Raw genomic sequence first — 19573 nt, 5'->3', positions numbered from 1 at the left:
AATGTCGGCCTACTTGGAAGTGCACGATTTGATGCAGGTGGTCGACGGCACGTACAAGATTGAACCTGGGGCGGCCGGGGCCGACCAGGTTGCCGTCGCCAGATTCAAAAACAAAGGATGCGGCGGCTAAATTGGCAATCTTATCGGCTGTGAATGCTAACCAGCGTGAATACGTCAGTGCAGCAAGATCAGCGGCGGACATGTGGGGAAATCTGTGCCGAGTCTACGATCAAAAGAATCCGACATCGCGTACGAATGCACTCAAGGTGTATCACAGGTATTCATACGATGGTCGGTCGATGGCGCAACATATCGCGCATGTAGATAATATGGCACAAGCATGCGTTGACGCGGGCGAAGAAATCAGTGACGAGAACTACTACGCCAAATTACTCGATGATTTGCCGGAACGGTACACACCGGTGGTTATCGCCTGGGACGTGGTGGCGACGCAGTCTCGTGATGCGCTGCGACGTATGCTGTTGCAGGCTGAGGCCCGCATGGCTAACGCTGAATCGAGTGATCAGGCGTTAGCGGTTAAAAGCAAGACACAGCGAGCAGTGGCTGATCCGGCTAAGACTTCCGGGAAGTCGAAGAAAGGCAAAAAGGCTGTTACGTGTTACAGGTGTCAACGTGTTGGACACTATGCACGGGAATGTCAATCCGGCGATAAGAAGCAGGACAGTAACGGTGAGGAAAAAGATAGCGGTGTCAAGAAGCAAGATGGTAGTGCCAAGAAGCAAAACAGTGACGGCGAGAAACCGGCTGCCGGGAGCAGTGACAATTGTTTCACCGTTGGCTCGAGGGTGGCTATCGACAGTGATTGGATTGCTGACAGCGGTGCTACGTGTCACATGACGAATGAAAAGTCATGGTTTGCTGATATGGTCAACTGCTCAATGACTCTAAACGTTGCCAATAATTCGTATGTCGAGGCTGTGGGTCGTGGTACTGTGGCGGTCGAATGCCTGGTCGACGGCCGGTGGGAGCCGGCAAAGTTTCTCGATGTATTGTATGTGCCATCGCTGTCAAAGTCGCTGTTCAGTGTTGGTGCCGTCGGACGACAGGGTGTAACAGCCTGTTACGATGGACAGAAGCTACTATTTAAGAGAAATGGTGAGACTAAACTGGTTGCTGATCAACTTCCGTCGAATTTGTTCGGATTACGTGTGCGTCATCAACAGGTACATCAAGAGGCAAATGTGGCAGTTAGTGTACGACGCTGGCATGAGCGTCTGGGTCACGTGGGTCTTTCAACGATGCGACAAATGGTCAGGACGGGAGCGATTCCGGAACTGAAGATTCCCACCGACTACGAATTCGTGTGCGAGAGCTGCGTATACGGTAAGCACGCGAAGAAGCCGTTTAACGACGCTGATCTAAAGGCGTTCCGAAAAGGCGAGTTTATCTCAAGTGACGTGTGCGGGCCAATGCCAGTGGTCTCATATGGCGGTCATCGCTACCTCGTCACCTTCAAGGATTACGCAACTGGTTTCCGTTTTGTGTTCTTTCTGAAAAGTAAAGACGAGGTATTCGACAAGTTTGTCAATGTGTACAATCGCATTGAGACGATGCATGGTACTCGCATCAAGATACTACGGAGCGATAATGGACTTGAATATCGCAACAGCAAGTTCCGTGATTTCTGCGATGCAAAGGGGATTGATCATCAGTTCTCGGCTCTATACACGCCAGAGCAGAACGGCGCCGCAGTGCGCGAAAATCGAACGCTCGTTGAGGATGGTCGGACGATGCGACTTGCGAAGAACCTGCCCGAGGAGTTGTGGGCGGAGTCAGTCTTGTGTTCGGCATACTTGCGTAACCGGATGCCGTCAGCTAAATATCCAGACTCATCACCGTACGAGCAGTGGTTTGGTTATGCTCCGAAACTTGAGCATGTGCGCCCATTCGGTGCGATTGCATACGAGAAGATCAAAGGACAGCGTACGAAGTGGCAGCCAAAGAGTGTTCGGCGCGTGCTAGTTGGTTACGAAAGCGAATCATCTAATTATCGCTTGCTCGATATGAAAACTAAGAAAATCACAGTCTCTCGAGATGTCATATTCGACGAGGATGGTCAGCCGCATGAAGATGAGGTGGTATCCAGATGGGCTCCACGACCAGGAGCTGTGACTACAGCGGATGACACCGAATCGCAGACGGAGTCGAGTGCATCAAATGAAGATGAGGTGGATTCGCAGGCGGAATCGAGTGCATCAGACGAAGATAAAACCGACAAACCTACGGACAATAATAGAATGCTGGAGTCGCGCCAGCTTCGTGACCGCTCCAGACTGAAAGAGCCTGAGCGTTATCAAGCGCATATATGTGAACTGATTGAGCCGACCTCAATGGCTGAGGCTGAGCGACGGTCAGACTGGTTTAAATGGCGTAATGCGCGGGACTTAGAACTTGAAGCTCATCGCAAGAACGGGACGTGGATCAAGTGTGATCTACCGCCAGGGCGCAGACCAATTTCAGCGAGATGGGTGTTTAAGTATAAGCTGGACAAGAATGGCGACATCATAAAGTACAAGGCTCGACTGGTTGCTCGCGGATACAGCCAGCGCGAGGGCGTCGACTATTCGGAAACGTTCGCACCGGTTGTGCGATATGACTCGGTGCGTGTGTTACTTGCATTGGCAGCAATCAATGATTGGGACATGCGGCAGTTTGATGTCCGAACTGCGTTCCTGTATGGGGAGCTCGACGAGGACATTTTCATGACATTGCCTGAGAAAGTCCCCGAAAGTGGTCAAGTAGTCAAGCTTGTAAAATCGCTTTATGGCCTGAAACAAAGCCCACGACAGTGAAACAAACGATTCAAACGGTTTCTGGATTCGTACGGGTTTGTAGCAAGTGACGCTGATAGCTGCGTTTTTGTTGGCATTGTGGACGGACAATTGGTCATACTCGGGTTGTACGTCGACGACGGATTGTTGCTGTCGAGATCGTCAGATGCATTGGACAAAGTAATTCGGGTGCTCAGGTTAGAGTTTGAAGTGACATTAGAAAGTGTCGATTATTTCGTCGATCTTGAGATTCGCCATAATCGTGAAAAACGGGAGATCCGTGTCGGTCAACGCGGTTATATAATTCGTGTAGCCGAGAAATTTAGACTACTCGATGCAAAGGGGACGTCAACACCGGCACAACATGGACTGCAGCTCGATCACTCGATGGCACCAGGGACCGAAGATGAACGACAGAAAATGTTAAAAGTGCCGTATCACGAGGCGGTTGGTATGTTGATGTTTGCTGCGTGTGTTAGCCGTCCGGACGTTATGTATGCAGTGTCAGTGGTTAGCCGCTACTCAGCAGATCGAGGTCAGGCGCATTGGACTGCTGTCAAGAAGATAATCTGCTACCTGAGGGACACAGTATATAGAATATAATATTGTCTACGATGGATCAAACGCAGAAGGCCTTAAAATCTACTCGGATTCTGACTATGCTGCCGATCCGGATACGCGACGGTCAAGAAGTGGTTATGTTGCGACACTGGCCGGGGGCGCCGTGTCATGGTCGAGCGAGATGCAACCCGTGGTCGCTCTGTCAACAACCGAGGCCGAGTACGTGGCTGCATGTGGGGCATCAAAGGAGGCAATTTGGCTTCGACGGCTTCTCAAATCAGTGGGAGTCGGGCTCAGCAGCGCGACCAAGATGTACCTTGATAATCAAGGCAGTATTAAGTTGATTCGGAACCCAGAGTTCCATAAGCGAACGAAGCATATCGCTGTTCGCTTCCACTTCATTCGAGAAGTTCATGAGAGCGGCGAGATCGACATCATATACGTGCCATCATCTAAGCAGTTAGCGGATATCCTAACCAAGGCTTTACCGAAGCAGTCATTTCTACTTAACCGAAAAGGGCTGCAATTAGAACTCGATGCGCTGAAGTCCTCAACCAGTGGGAGTGTTGCGTGTATATGGTTTCGCACTGAGCGCATTCCGATGGGCGATAACGAGGGCGATAATATTGCTTATGTTTCGTACGAGATATGTGCGTTGGCGCCGCGTCTAGTCAGTCTCGTCTAGCGTATGTTAACGGTCAGTCGACTCGTATATTAGCGTCTCGTAATTTTTCAACTCGTATATTAACGTCTCGTAATTTGTAATCTTACGTTATTGCACGGTGTATGAAAAGCTCTGCTGTTTGTGCGAAGCGCGAGAAGTCGCTTCAAAAATATTTATGTGGACGACGCAAATGTTATATTTAGAGGTTTGCTTACATTCTTAACAACATTTATCATTTCCTATATTTATAATTCTTCATATAATTTATATAAAAAATGCATAATAAATAATTATCATTGTATCAATATAGCTTCAGTAGAAAGTAATAAAGAAGATGGTACAACAGAAAAAACATCTGTTAAACATAAAAATAAAGGGGACAAACTGTGGGGTTTATACGATAAAATACTCATCGAAGGTGTACGAACCAGGCCATGTTTATGGAATCATATAATCCCTGTTAAGGAAAGAAGTCCCTTATCTGTGAAAGAAGCGTGGTTCGAAATAAGCAAGGAACTGGAAGGTAAATATTTTATGTGACCATAATTTTTATATCACTTACAATTTTTTTAAATAAAACTTTTGTTATTAAATTTTTAATAATATAAGTTATTTTTATGACTCTTCGAGAGTGTAAATTCTTGTACATATACTATTTAAATGAGTATGTGTTGTATCAATGAACCAAAAGCCTGTGATATTAAATTGACATTTCAATGAGCTCCTATAAAAAATTCTTTCAAAATATTTATTCATTAATCTATTGTAGATAATTTTGATGTAAATATATATAGTATTAAAAAGCGCTGGAGAAATCTCCGTGATTGCTATATGAAAGCAAGAAAGAAAGTGACTGCATACACACCAAGTGGTTCAGCAGCATCAACTTCAGATAAAAAGAAAGATAGTTTTCGCTTTTTTGACCAAATGCAATTTTTAAATGATTCCATAATTTCAAGGCCGTAAGTAGTATTCCATCAATAATAATGCACATTTTATACAACTTTTAAGATAATTATGTTTTTAAAAACTTTACAATTCTGTAAGTAATGTTTCAAAAGAACCTGAACTGGTGAATGATGCCCTAGACACAAATGATTGAAGAGGATAATACAAATAACAGTATTTTTGGAGCAGGAAAAAGTGTGTCCCGTACAAGTAGTATCTCTTCGCATCATGAAAAACGTAAGTTTGTTATACCCTAAATAACGCAAACAATTTATTAACAAATTAAATAAATAATCCATGGAATAAATGATAATAGAATGAATCAAAATAGATTTATATGGTCATAAATACAACTGTATTGTTTTCGACATTTGAATTGTATATTATTATACATAAACTGCTTTCAGTATATGCAAGTACCAAGTCCCTGAGGTGCATTTCGACGTTTTGTTAAATTAGTAATATTATTTTGATCAGCTGCTGGCTGGGTTTCCTACCTACTGCTGTTCAATATTCTACGCTGGACAAGCTATACGTGACAGGTATGCTTTATTCAACACACATAAATTACGTGATATTCTTTAATATTTTGTACAACTTTTCATATAACTATTTTGATCAAAAGCTTCAAGTTATCCCTTAGTTGCAAAACCGTATAGCAAAGATACTCGATGCCAAAAGATGTAGAGACATAGGCAGTGATGGTAGATTTAAGCCACGAGTCATCCCCCCTCTATTTACGCACAGAAAGACGCTCTGGCTATTCGTGCAGCGCAGTCGTCACACGAATAAACAGAGCGTCTTTGTGTGGGTAAGTGAAAGGGAGAAAACGTCGTGACTCGCGGCTATATCACTGGACTTATATAATAATTAAAACGTTTTAGCATTAAATATCTTATGTGATATCATCAGTTAATTCTGCAACCTACGGTAACTTCTAAATTGTCAGCATAACAGTTTCACGAGTTATTTAACAAAATTCTTTTCCTACTTGTCATTGCCTGCATTTTTTGATAAATTAAAATTAATTATAGATGTATTTTTTAAACATTTAAATTTAATTTCTTATACTTGTAATTGTACAAACAATTTACATCTATAGCGTTTTTTAATATGAAATGAATAAAGGATCAATCATCTGTTTTATAACATATCTGTAATCCTCTGTCTTATAAAAATAACAATACATAAAATTTTTTTATTCCTCAGAATCGCAAGTTCCAAGTTTCCCAACTGTATTTCGACGGTGCCTTTGTTGAATGAAGTCAACGCTACTAAGTTCCAAATTGCTATTTTTGATCAGCTATTGGCTGGGTTTCCTATCTACTGCTGTTCAATATTCTACGCTGGACAAGTTTACATGACAAGTAAGCTTTATTGAACACATACATCGAAAAAGTAAAATTGTAAAAATATTAATATGTTTCTCCGCTTACACTGTTACGTCCTGTTGACTCCACGATTTCTTTCTTTCGTGGAATCACTCATCTCATCACACGAAAGAGACGGAAACCATAAAATAGCGGTTATCAATTGACGAAGCGGATGCACTCCAACTGTCATCGCTCCTTAAATGGTAAATGACGAAACCTTCCAGAAAACTCGAACCTAATAAAATGGGCAAATTATAGACTTGTTTGTCGCATTCCATCTAATTCCACGAAATGAAGCACGAAATTTCAATTATCTCGAAAATGTCGTGGCAAAGGGCGCAATAAATTAAAAACGCCATAAAGATCTGGGTGACCTCTCGGGTCACGGGAAGGCTGATCTCACGCTTTTCCGTGAAACGCAGATTTGACCTAAGACCCACGCCTCGCGGCGATTGATAAAGTTAAGCCTCTGGGACTGTCAAAGGGCAAGATGGTAACGTGCTCGCCAATGAATAGCCGCTAATTAGAAATTGCTCATAGGCAATGACGATTTTTGGAAAAACTCGCCACAGGATAGGCGGAAAATTGAAACCTACGTCACGATCAGAAGAGAACTCCACCCAATCAAACCGGATTAAAACATAATCCCGCCTCCTTAATTTTGTATAAAAATCGCGACTTTGCGCACTTGGAGTCACTTCTGATCCAGTCCGAGACGTCTTGAAACTATCTTTACCAGCCGTATTTATCAATCGTCAGCCAGCCGTACTCGCTTAAGCGAAAACCAGATTCTGTCGCGTTGCGAGTAGATTCTGTGAGCGTGCCAATCACCCCGCAGTAACCGAGGGTCCGGACGAACTTAATAGCCACCACTGCCATCCGTTTCACGTCCGGAAGAGTCCGCCGCAGCCACCTGATTCCCCGATAGCAACCGTCAATAGTAAGTCCAAGATACCCGCTCGGTTATCATTATACATCTTTACAGTATGTATATGTGTGTATACCGTATACGAAAACACACATATATATAAATATATACTAATATAAATTCACCTTTAAAACTCCTCCCCCCATTTTCGAATTCAAAATTATAAAATAATTTTAATAAAGTCGCAAATTTACCGCCGCAAGTCTTTGGGAATAATTATCCGCAATCGGACAATTCGGAACAGACGCGCCCGCATAGTGGAGCGACAGCTCCTAGCTTCATTCTTAAAAAGCGAACGGTCCCCGCATATCGACCACCCTATCCCCGATTCTCTCCCTTCCCTATCTCCCTCACCTGTCTGTTGTTCCCTTGCGTATCGGGTATTCCCCGATACCCCAGAATCATCCCCCTTTTTGGAACCTTTCTACTCTCTAGTTCCTTCCGAGGAACTTGCGGAGTTCCGGGAGAGATCACCCTGCAATTTCTCCCGGGTTTTTTTCGACAGAATTCCTTCCCCCGCCCTTTCTACCTCCACGACCCTCTACCGTGACCGATCGCCTCCTCCCTCCTTCTCTGACTCGAGTGTTGAGATACTCGAGAAATTCTCCCCCCGAACCTCTTCCCCTACCGTAGAGATAATTCATGAGTGTATAAGTTTATAGACCGATAATTATTTATTGTACCGTAACTATAATCTTACCGTAAATAACTTAAATTCCTGATATTTTACACTAAAAATTATAATACCAAATTAATGTTAACTTTATATATTGCTTTTGTACCACAATCTAATGTAAAATATTAATTTACTCACCAAATGCATTCTGACGGGGAGAATATCGATTTATAAAAATTCTCCCCGATCCTCCGAATTTGTGTTACACCCGTACCGGAACAAATGTCATTCCACACCCACACACCACACTTTCACGTACTATATATATAATAATAATTTTTAATTTATAATAATATTTTGTTCTTTTCCTTTTGTAATAAAATGTTCTAATTATTTTGATCAAATTAAACCCAATGTTTATTCTTTATAAATAAGATCTCACCTCTCACTACCTCCCTAAAGTCGCACAAGGTCCGATCCCCGATAATAAGGATATTAGATCCTTGACCGAAAACAGGACCGCGAATGCACAAAAACTCTCGGTAGGCGTAATAGCCTCTCTTCTGGACGTTGACCCACGACTGAAGTTTTCCTGAAAAGTGCATTCAACTCGAGGCACGCGCCCTTCTAACGTGAACCCGAGATACCAAAAGATCTCGTTACGTCTTCCCATACCCCCTCCCATGGACAGCCTTTCTTTCGCTATCCGTCGAACCAATATATATACCTAAATTCCGGGGTTCTGACGTAACAACACAAATAGAAAAATATTTAGTACGAAATTAGATGCCGACCATTCACAAACGAGACTCTACATCGTGACCTACAAACACCCACTATTAAGGAGGAAATTAGAAGATGTAATCAGATATATCGAAATCGTCTAGAGGTCCATCCAATCATCCTAGCAAAAACAATCTCATGAAAAAAGAACCTATCCAACGTCTGAAAAGAGAGATATCCCAAGGCCCTCTAAAATAAAAAAGAGTAGTTTAGATTGTGCTACTGAGCTTGAATCATACTCTCTAAGTCACCTTATATTAGAACATATACTTTACTAAATGTTCCATTCAAGTTGTAAAGGAGAATTTGTAGTTATAAAAAAATTAATATATAAATAATAAGAAAATTGAGATTTAGAGATGCAGAACATCAAAACATCAATCTTTATTCAACCCTTTCACTTAATTTCATAATAAAAAAGTGTACTTAAATATTTCGTAGAATCTACTTTCTACGAAATATGTATTTGAGTACAGTGTTACAAAAATATTTGCTACCAATATTTTAAAAATTACAAAAAAGATAATTTACATTATATTATTAATAGTAAGATCTAATAAAGAGTAAAGCCCCTTGCACAATAAGCGATAGCGATAGCGATAGCGACAGCGACAAAGTTGCCTACAAAGGTATAGCTTTCGCTATCGCTATCACTATCTCTTTTTAAATTTTAATTAATTGAGCTTTTTCAACATATTTTTTTGTCATTTTCAATTAGTTGAAGTACGCTGAATATATGTCACATATAAAATTATATAAATACAGATATACTTGATGGAATACAGTATTAAATAATTATAATTGTTATTTAGGTTCTGAATGTAGAGATCGCTGGATTGCCTTGCGGAATCGTTTTCAAAAGAACAATGCAAATTAATACGATCAGGATCAGCGAAGCATTGGATCAGAAAGAATGGCCATTAATGAAAAATTTGGCATTTTTATACGAATATGTAAAACGACGGAAGACATTTGGTAACGTCGAATCACCATGCAAAGACACTGAAGATTGTACATGTTCCATGCTATCAAATGATTCCTATGCCAAAGATTCTCAAAATTTGGCTTAGAACCACGATGCTGCTGAAGAATTCTTAACTTATGAAGATGTTCAGTACCTTGATGAAACACCAAAACAATATGTGGAACATCTGGACAAACACACTTGCGATTTTATTTTAAAATTTTGTAATTTTCTTTAAGTCTTTGGTTTTATAGATACTATTATAATGGCTAGAATTGAATAGTGACAGTCGTGACAGATGTCAAATAGTGTGATAGTGATCAACAATTATACATTGACCGCAGGGAACTAACGCCGAGGAGATCTTTAAGAAGGAAGGTATATCCAAAATTGCACACGTACGTACATACATACATACATACATACATACATATATATGCTGTCTTGTAAAAGTTAAAGAAAACGAGAAAGTGATCTGTAGCGCAATTCGTATTGTAGGCAAGTTATGCTAAAATATTAGTTGAATTGAGTCCGTTATTATAATAGACGTTGGTTTTATACCTTAGAGTCTGGAAATATTAATTATTCACGAAATTAGCAATAACAACAAAATAAATGTTAGTAAATATGTAGTATAATGGCTCCCTCACCGACTTCTTTAAAATTTTCAAATTTTGTATACCTATTTTGTGTAGTAAAAAAGATTCCGAGAATAAAAATTGTCGCTCATGTTTCGTTTGTTTCTATAATTAATACTTAAAATAGCATAATGTCAGTAAGTAAAGAAATGATAATTGAAACAATAATTTATGGATATACATTTCGCTTCTTACTTCAATTAGATCATATTATGCTTTTTGCAACTTTAACATAGTCTCTGATTGATATATTATATTCAATAGAACAAATTAATAATTCAAGATATGTAATTGGTAATGCGAATACGTGGCCCAAACTTATTCGAAAACATGTTTTAGGATAAAAATTTAAAGGATCACAATTAAAACAGACAATATGTAGTTTCAGTTAAAAAAGTAGAGAGTACTCTGTATTTATGCTTTCTACTATTCTCTGCTTTAACAAAGATTATAATTTTAAAATATATAATTGAATAAAGTTGTAAATAACATATGATCTAATAGCAAGAAGTGAAATATACATCCATAAATTATTATTTCTTTACTTACTGACATCGTGATATTTTAAATATTAATTATAAACAAATAGAATAAGTGATAATTTTCTTTATGAGAATCTTTTTTATAAAATACATAAAACTTGAAAATTTTAAAGGAATCAAAGAGAATGCCGTTATACTATACATTTACCTGTAACGATGCGCTCTGAAAATACGCATCGTTCCGGCGGAACAACAAACCGATGCCGTCCGGCCGACCATGCACCGGGCGAGGAACGGGCACGGTGTGCCCACCTTTTTTTTAAACGTTAGAGAAACATTGTTAGAAAAGTCCTAACAGACTTGCGATCTGCGGCACCGGCTCGAAAACCCGAACAAAGCCGACGTCGCACGAACACCGCCGAAGCGCGATCGCGGCGTCGGGAATCTCCGGACCACATTGTTTAAATCCGGCGCTCGCGTGCGCCGGCATCGTTCTACCGCTACCCGCGCCGCCGATCCGCGGGGTATATAAGCCCACGGATTTTTAATAATTATAAGATTCCGTCGTAATGCAGCTACCGATCACACCGATCCTCTTCGCTGACATTACCAGAATCCTGAGCCCATCAGCTATCAGCCGGGGTAGAGAAATCCTGCTTCTCTATCTCCGTCGAGTGCGTCTCGGCGAATTCATCGTTTTTGATCGATCCATACAAACAAGCTTACCGCCGGGGTAGAAGATCCGTTCTCTGCCTCCATCGAGTGCTTCTCGGTGGCTGGCTCGATCCGAATTGATTCCTCCGCCGGGGTAGAGACTCCGTTCTCTACCTCTGTCAAGTGCGTCTTGGCCACAATCTTATATATACAGATCTCTCAACTCGTATGGTGGGGATGGTTCGCTTGACGAAGTCGAAAGTTGTTCAGCTTGAAACCGCTAGGATTGCTGCAATTGAAGGATGTTCTATAAGAGCGAGAGAGACAATAGTAGCGCATAGCGCATACGTATCATACTGTAATGTAAGAATCCACAATTTCCATAATACATTTACAAAATATATATATATATTGCAAATATATTGTAGAAATTGTATATATATATATATATATATATATATATATATATATATATATATATATATATATATACCGGGTGTCTGAGACCACCCGCCCACCCCTTTTTTTTAAAAACTAAGCATTTTAGAGAAAAACGTTTCAGACAAAAATTGTATGGTTTTGAGGGGAACATAAGATGGTGTCATTGATTTGACCTTGGGTGGCATCGTTAAGGACAGGTCAAGGACACCTTCAGTTTCTTAAATAAAACCCCCTATTTTTTATTGCATATTCTTATAGCTTATGTCGAGAGCTTTCCAAAACTCTATAATTAAGTATTTTTTCATTAAGTTTCATTACTTTTCGAGTTATAAGGCTTGAAAGTTACAGTATTGTAACATAATATTTTGTTAAGTATTTATAATTAAAATTCCTTACTTTTAATTTTTGCAAACAATACGAATCAATTAATGTAAAAAAAACAATTTTCTTAAAGAAAAATTTGTTGTGTAACTGTTTATTGCATATTCATTATTTTCTTAGCTTCTCACGATTCGGGGTGCTTGATTTGCGTGAGTCCCCTTGCCTCTCACGATTCGGGGTGCTTTTTCAATAACTATCAATCACGCAATAAAAAATCGGTACTCTTCTTTCATGGTATACGCTAAATTTAAGTCTTTGTCGAAAGTAATTCAATATGTACTTGGTGAATAGACATTCTGTAAGAATGAAACTTAATGCATGAATATGAATGCCTACAGAAATTACACAACGCGCAATAGTTTATTCCAGGTATTTTAGACATTGTTCTTAACAACGGTACAAGAATTACACTCATTATAAATGGCATTAAAATTGTTCTTCAACTTTGTAGATTAGTGCGCTATCTACTGTGCCACATTACGCTCTTACACAACAAGTTTTTCTGCAAGAAAATTTTGTTTTTTTACATTAATTGATTCATATTGTTTACAAAAATAAAAAGTAAGAAATTTGAATTATAAATACTTAACAAAATATTATGTCACAATACTGTAACTTTCAAGCCTTATAACTCGAAAAGTACTTAATGAAAAAATACTTAATTATAATGTTTTTGAAAGCTCTCGACATAACCTATAAGAATGTGCAATAAAAAATAGGGGGTTCTATTTAAGAAACTAAATGTGTACTTGACCTGACCTTAACGATGCCACCCAAGGTCAAATCAATGACACCATCTTATGTTTCCCTCAAAACCATACAATTTTTGTCTGGAACGTTTTTCTCTAAAATGCTTAGTTTTTGAAAAAAAAGGGGTGGGCGGGTAGTCTTAGATACCCGGTATGTACCCGGCCCGTAATGGTGGTCTCAGGTATATATATTAGGATGGCAATTTTTTTGGGTCAAAAATACACGGAGAAAATTTTATAGTAAATATTACTATGGTGTCGCACTAGCTGCGGACCATCGAGGAATTTTAAGTTAAATTACTATGTTTATGGTAAAAATTACGTTATTTAATCATTTTTAAAACAATAATTATAGTATTTTAATTTGAAATTCCTCGATGGTCCGCAGCTAGTGCAACACCATAGTAATATTTACTATAAAATTTTCTCCGTGTATGATTTTAAGTCTCACCCCTTAAGAATGCCTCTTTTTATCCCAAAAAGTTTTATTTGGCTATCATTAATAGTTTTCTAGAAAAAAATTCTTAAAAATCGCTTGTTTTTTGGCCTGTTACACTAGAATCCCCCCTTAAATTTGTTCTACGAACTCTCAAATAAAGACCCTTGAAGAGCAGGCGCTGTAACTTAATATTTAGAAGTTGCTCAAAGCCTCTAAACATCAAATTTTTTTCGAAAAAGTGGAAAAAAACTGCATTTTTCACTAATTTTCACTGCTAAATCTCTTTTAGTTACTTTATTTTAAAGTACCTAGTCATCAAGTTTGAGGTACAACACATGAAACAAAAATGTAAATATAAGTAATTAATGCAATCTTTGACATAAGATCATTTATAGCAAATATAAAATGATTTAATGAATTTAACCATTTTTAACAATTTTTGTACGATACAAAATTCATTAAAACAATCACCTAGTGTAAACTATATGAAATCTAATAAATGCGATGCACGAAAATTTTCTGCGGAAAACGTAGACTTAATTTAAATGATATATTGATAATATAATTTATTTTCCAAAATAATAAAAGGATTTAATGTAGAAAATTACATTAAGTTCACTATTTAATAAAATAGCAATATTTTGAAGCAATTAATGACCATTAAGCTACAGCATATAACTTTAGAGAAGCTTTAGTTTGAAGATGATAGAATGTTTTTCTAAAGTGGCGTTTGATATATTTACTTACAAAACAAAATTATAAGCCGTGGATAGTTAAAAAATGGTTTAATTCATTAAATCATTTTATATTTGCTATAGATGATTTTATGCCAAAGATTGCATTAATTACTTAATTACTTATATTTACGTTTTTGTTTCATGTGTTGTACCTCAAACTTGATGGCCAGGTACTTTAATAAGGTAACTAAAAAAGATTTAGCAGTAAAAATGAGTGAAAAATGCAGTTTTTTACCACTTTTTGGAAAAAATTTAATGTTTAAAGGCTTTGAGCGACCTCTAAATATTAAGTTACAGCGCCTGCTCTTCAAAAGTCTTCATTTGAGAGTTCGTAGAACGCATTTAGGGGTAAGACTTAAAATCATATTTTTGACCCTAAAAAATTGCCGCCCTAATATATATATATATATATGGGGTATTCCATGGAATCTTAACTTTTTTTTCACTCGCATTCACCGATTTCTTTTGTTTTGCAGTATGTTATTGTACTAAATGATAGGTTTCTTCTCAATTTTTTTCAGAATTTTATGGACGTTATTTCAGTAGATATCAACAGTTGAATTTTGAGTTTTTTTCAAGAATTAATATTTTCGGAAATTTTTAACTCAAAAGTTCTTTTATGTAAAAAAAATTTGTATACATAAAAAATGTTGGATTTTTCTTGTACTTTGAGATGGTAATTTTTATTTTTTACCATATTAATTTTATTATTTTTTTTCATAAAAAACGAATAAAAAATTAATTATCTCAGAAGTGCCATGTTTAATTGAGCTAGTTTTTTCTTTAAATACATTCAGTCGTGTGTAATAACGTGCTAAAATTTCAAAGTGCCAGGACTAATAGAAAAAAAGATATAATTTATTTCTTAGAGATTTTTATATAATCCAGTAAAAATGTTCAGTAGTTATTTTTCCGGAACAAACATTTTGCAATCTATCTTCGACAAAAATTCAAAAATTTGAGATCAACCAAAAAAATATTTTTCAAAAAAATTAAAAAAAGATTTTTCGTGTATGCTGAATGATTGCAAATTGTCTGATTTGTAAAAAAATATATATATATATAGTAGATAGTCTTGAGGTATTTATGAAAAACTTAAGAATATTTTCACTTAAGGTGATTGGGCCATGTACCATATGAGTCAATATAAGGGCTAAATTTTATTTTAAGAAAAACTATTTTTATGGATATATTCTAGACACTTGTATAATTACTGGTTTTATAATGTAACTTTTCATTCGATTACGTATCAATTTATCTACTGTGTGACGTGACAAGTCGCGTCTACTTCCCGGACGGGCTCAGCCGAGGGGAATTCGGGGATGCCTCCTCGTTAGAGCGAGGGGAGGGCGGTTGCGTATATTAATTGGTCTAATTAGCTGTTAAGTTTTTAAGGGATCGCCAGTGGTGGCCGGAGTCAACCTGTAACGGCCGGGAGCCGCAACGAGGAAGGGCAGAGGATTAAGGAGACGGCCAGGGGACATGGCTGAAAGTCGGATCGCCCGGACCTCCCCGCAAGTGCATGAGCGTCGCCGGCCGGAGTTCACTCCGTACTCGGTCGCAACAGCGGCCGGATAACAGTTTGGAAGACCCCGGGACACCCTCGAGCGAAACGCCAGTCAGACCAGGGTGCCGAGGAGCGGCCCACGGAAAGGCGCCTTTCCCTGGGGCCGTCGCCCCGAGGAGATGCCGGCGGACGGGGCCGAGGCCCGGCCAGCCTGACCCCGAACGCCGACTCGATCATCGCGGCCCGGACAGCCGGTTGATTCGAAAAGCCCGCGTCGAATCGGAGGTAGTTGGAGCGGCGCCGCCGGAAGGGGAGGCGCGCGAGAAGCTGAGGCGCCGATGAGAGCGCCCTAGAATTGGAGTGGCGCCCCCGGAAGGAGCGGCGCACGTGCGGCCTAGGCGCGGGGAGCGCTAGGATCGGCAATCCGGTCGAGCGACACGCTACAGCGCAGGCGCGGGGAACCGGCGCGATCCCGGCAGGCCATCGTTTCCGACACTGTCGTGCCACAGTATATACAGTAGCGCAACTCTCCTGATTTCTTGTTGTCTAAAATGGAGTGCGCATGCGTGAAATAAGTAAGCGCCCACTAACACCATCTGAACGTCGTTCTCTGAACTTCTTTCTCAATTGCTCTTCCTTTCTCCGTTCTGCTCCGCTCCCTCTCAGAATTTAAATGGTCAGTTAAGTAAATGCCTATCTGTATTGGAACAGAAATTTGGAGAGAATTAACTCAATTACCCACTGAATGCTATTGAGAGCTGTTAGAAGTGTTTGACAGACTCTGAATAACTACGTTTGTGATGAAAGTGAAAAGAGTTTAGGAGTATAAAGTGGTTACAAACCTCAGAAGGTAGGATAATTATTCATAATCATTGTACTTAAAATCAGTCATGCTTAAATTAAGAATATCGTTTATCTATTTATCTTGTGAAACTAACTCTGTGATACTCTAATATCTAGAAAGAATTGCTGCTTGATTCTACGTTGTCTATGAACGGTTACATTTCTGAAATACTTATTAAAATGCAAATTTCTGGCTGAAACAGACGTCAGATGATTCAGATCGACTTCACAAAAGATAGTGGTGTCGATTTTGAAATGTCCAGCATGCATTCCACAATACAATACAATTTGTAAGTTATCATATAACAGCGTTTCATGATTTAATTCAGAATTTATATTAAAAGTAATGATTTTTTTTTCTTGTAGGGAAGGTCCATGGTTGAAACTATATGATACTTCCACCGTTTGAATTTTTAGTAAATTGCGGAAAGATAACATATTCTCTCAGCAACATTTATCTAAAAAGATACAAGTACGTACGTATTATACCATCTTACTTACAAAAAATTAATACGTCATTTAATATTAATGTGGCATATTATCAAATATTTTATTTTAATTAATATTGTTGCGGAATTTATAGATATCTTGTTTCGATATAACAATAACAGCTATAGCGCTCGGCAATGCACAAAATCTAAACGCAATACCGAGCGAGAAGGATTTCAAAATTTATATGATAGAAACAAATCATGGAGATCCACATCCAGACACGGGTATTCCACCTTCTTTTGCGACAATAAAATCTGAAATGATTCTAGGCAAAAACCGCCAGTTTTTCATTGAAATGGGACGACCGACGAAAGTACATTTCTCTTTATCCCGGCTCAATCAACTTTATAACATACGGAATAAGGTAACTCAACAAAGAATGTATAACATATTCGTATATATTTTCAACAGTTCTAAATTATATCAATGTTCTAGGTATTATCGTGTTTTATTGATGACGACGTGCAAGTACCTACAGAGAAGAATGAAACTACGGATATGGATTCGCAAAATATAGCAGTGCCGACGAAATCGAGGAAATTCAGTGTACCTGATTTACATTTAAATACAAGACAGGTTGTATTATCCTTGAAGACTGACACCGGAGCAGAAATTATTACCAGTTTAGCATCGTTAAACGGAAACCTATCGACACTTCTAAGACTAGACAGAATATATTCAAATCTATCCATAGATTCTTTCATTGTATCTGCTATCTTAAATGGGAATATCAAAGTGCTATTAAATCCATGGTGTTGCAACTTCGTATGTGGATTTTTGTATGTGGACTTTTGCTCACTCGGATCAGAACGGCTCTTAGAAGAAATTTTATAAATTTATAAATGCAATGCTCAATCCGGCGTATGGGAATCATCGAGATAATATAATACATATGTCATTATTCTATCCAGATACATTTTATATAAGCCATAAATTACTGCCAATTGATTGATGCATATCTATCGAAGTACATACCCGATAAAAACAGTACGGATCCACGTTATTGCTACGTGGATTCGATGTGGATACGACGAAATTACGTGGATTCGACGTGGATGTGACGTGACTGTTTTTATCGGGTATAGACTCTCATCCAATGAAGCATTAACGGAACGCGCGGAAGCGCGTCCGAAATACAACAATCTTCGCTGCTTCTGCGAAGTAACAATATGTTTGTAAAATTTCGAATCGTTACTCGATCACTCTTTCGAGACACTTTTATATTTTCAATATATCATATTAGGTATACATTGATTATTTTGCATATAAAATTTTATTTTGCATGTCTGTATGTACGATAAATATGTCGCTCATATTATACGAATTGTTTGTTATAACAATTAATGATACAATATTTCAAATCTGTATACCAATTTAGTAATATAATCATTAATCGATATAGGAGTCATGGATTCTATTTTATATTTTCCTATATTTATATTCCTAATTTCAGTGTTTATAATCCTATAATATTCTGTCTGTAACATCGGATAAGAAAGAATCCTTCATAATCTATCCGAAAACAGTTTCTGCATCAGAAAGAACATAAAATGGATTAGTACATTTCTTATCCTTCAGATACAAAGAAATTATTTTTCTATTCTATAAGAAATCGCAATGCATTCGAAATAGCGCTTAGATAGAGCTCTATTAGAATACTATCTAAACATAATTTCGAATATATTACGAATTCTTATGGAGTAGAAAAGTGATTTTTTTTGTATCTGAAAAAGAACTCAGAATTGGTGACATAGAAAAGAATTTCTTTTGAACTCTTAAGAGTTGTTTTGGGACAGAAATAATATACGGAAAAAATACTTTAAAAATTTTTTAAATCGAGAATTTAAAAAAAATTCCTTTTCAATTTTCCGTGCTATCCGGGAACATATCGTCGTATTAAAATTAAAATTTATTTATCGCATTTTAAATTAAGCATGAATATAGTATATCTTATTTTTATTTTGGATGCATAATTAAATCATTCGTTTATTTCATTTAATGTAATAAAACTATTTTATGTTAAATATTTTATAATTATAATTGTTTTCTTATAAGTATAATGTATAAAATATTATATTTTGCTTTTCGGTTGTTCAATATATGTTATATAACATTATATTTTCTAATAATTTACCTCAATACATTTATATTATTCAATCTGCAATCACATTTATATAATTTTATTTTTTCTCATTTTTGAATTTTTTTTCTTATTTTTAATAGATACATAATAAATATTTATCTTTATTATTTTCATTAAATTCAGATTAATTTCATGTAAAAGTGGAGTGAGAGCGGAGAAAGAAAGAGCAATTGAGAAAGAAGTTCAGAGAAAGACGTTGGGCGCGTAAAACCGCTCAATAGCACGTGATTGGCTCTTATACTTTTAGATCCAACGAATCAGCGTAGCGTGTCGATAAGACGACACTTAACAGTTGTGTCTGCCTGAACGTGGCCGTTCAGTTGGTGCTAGTGGGCGCTTACTTATTTCGCGCATGCGCACTCCATTTTGGACAACACTAACATCAAAGGCGCCGACAGAGAGTTGCGCTACTGTATATACTGTGGCGCTACTGTATAT

General features: G+C 37.9%; 1 protein-coding gene across 3 annotated transcripts; it reads left to right on the top strand.

Annotated features, from left to right (window-relative positions):
- Positions 1 to 16156: 16156 nt before the first annotated feature.
- LOC112458675 lies at positions 16157 to 18864 on the top strand. 3 transcript variants are annotated; one of them, XM_025022424.1, is made up of 5 exons: positions 16157 to 16507; positions 16618 to 16790; positions 16867 to 16976; positions 17084 to 17356; positions 17428 to 18864. In XM_025022424.1, exons 3-5 carry the CDS (start codon positions 16890 to 16892, stop codon positions 17824 to 17826), a joined length of 759 nt encoding a protein of 252 aa, XP_024878192.1. In that variant the 5' UTR covers positions 16157 to 16507; positions 16618 to 16790; positions 16867 to 16889; the 3' UTR covers positions 17827 to 18864. The 3 variants fall into 3 exon arrangements, with proteins under 3 accessions (XP_024878192.1, XP_024878194.1, XP_024878193.1); XM_025022426.1 differs by having other exon boundaries at positions 16618 to 16976; XM_025022425.1 differs by having other exon boundaries at positions 16157 to 16790.
- The last annotated feature ends 709 nt before the right edge of the window (positions 18865 to 19573 follow it).

Source organism: Temnothorax curvispinosus, unplaced genomic scaffold (genome assembly GCF_003070985.1).
Source record: "Temnothorax curvispinosus isolate PA1 unplaced genomic scaffold, ASM307098v1 QBEX01009094.1, whole genome shotgun sequence".
In the NCBI taxonomy this organism is placed as follows: Eukaryota; Metazoa; Arthropoda; class Insecta; order Hymenoptera; family Formicidae; genus Temnothorax; species Temnothorax curvispinosus.
Note: the sequence above shows the minus strand (reverse complement) of the source record. Positions and strands in the feature narration are given on the sequence as shown.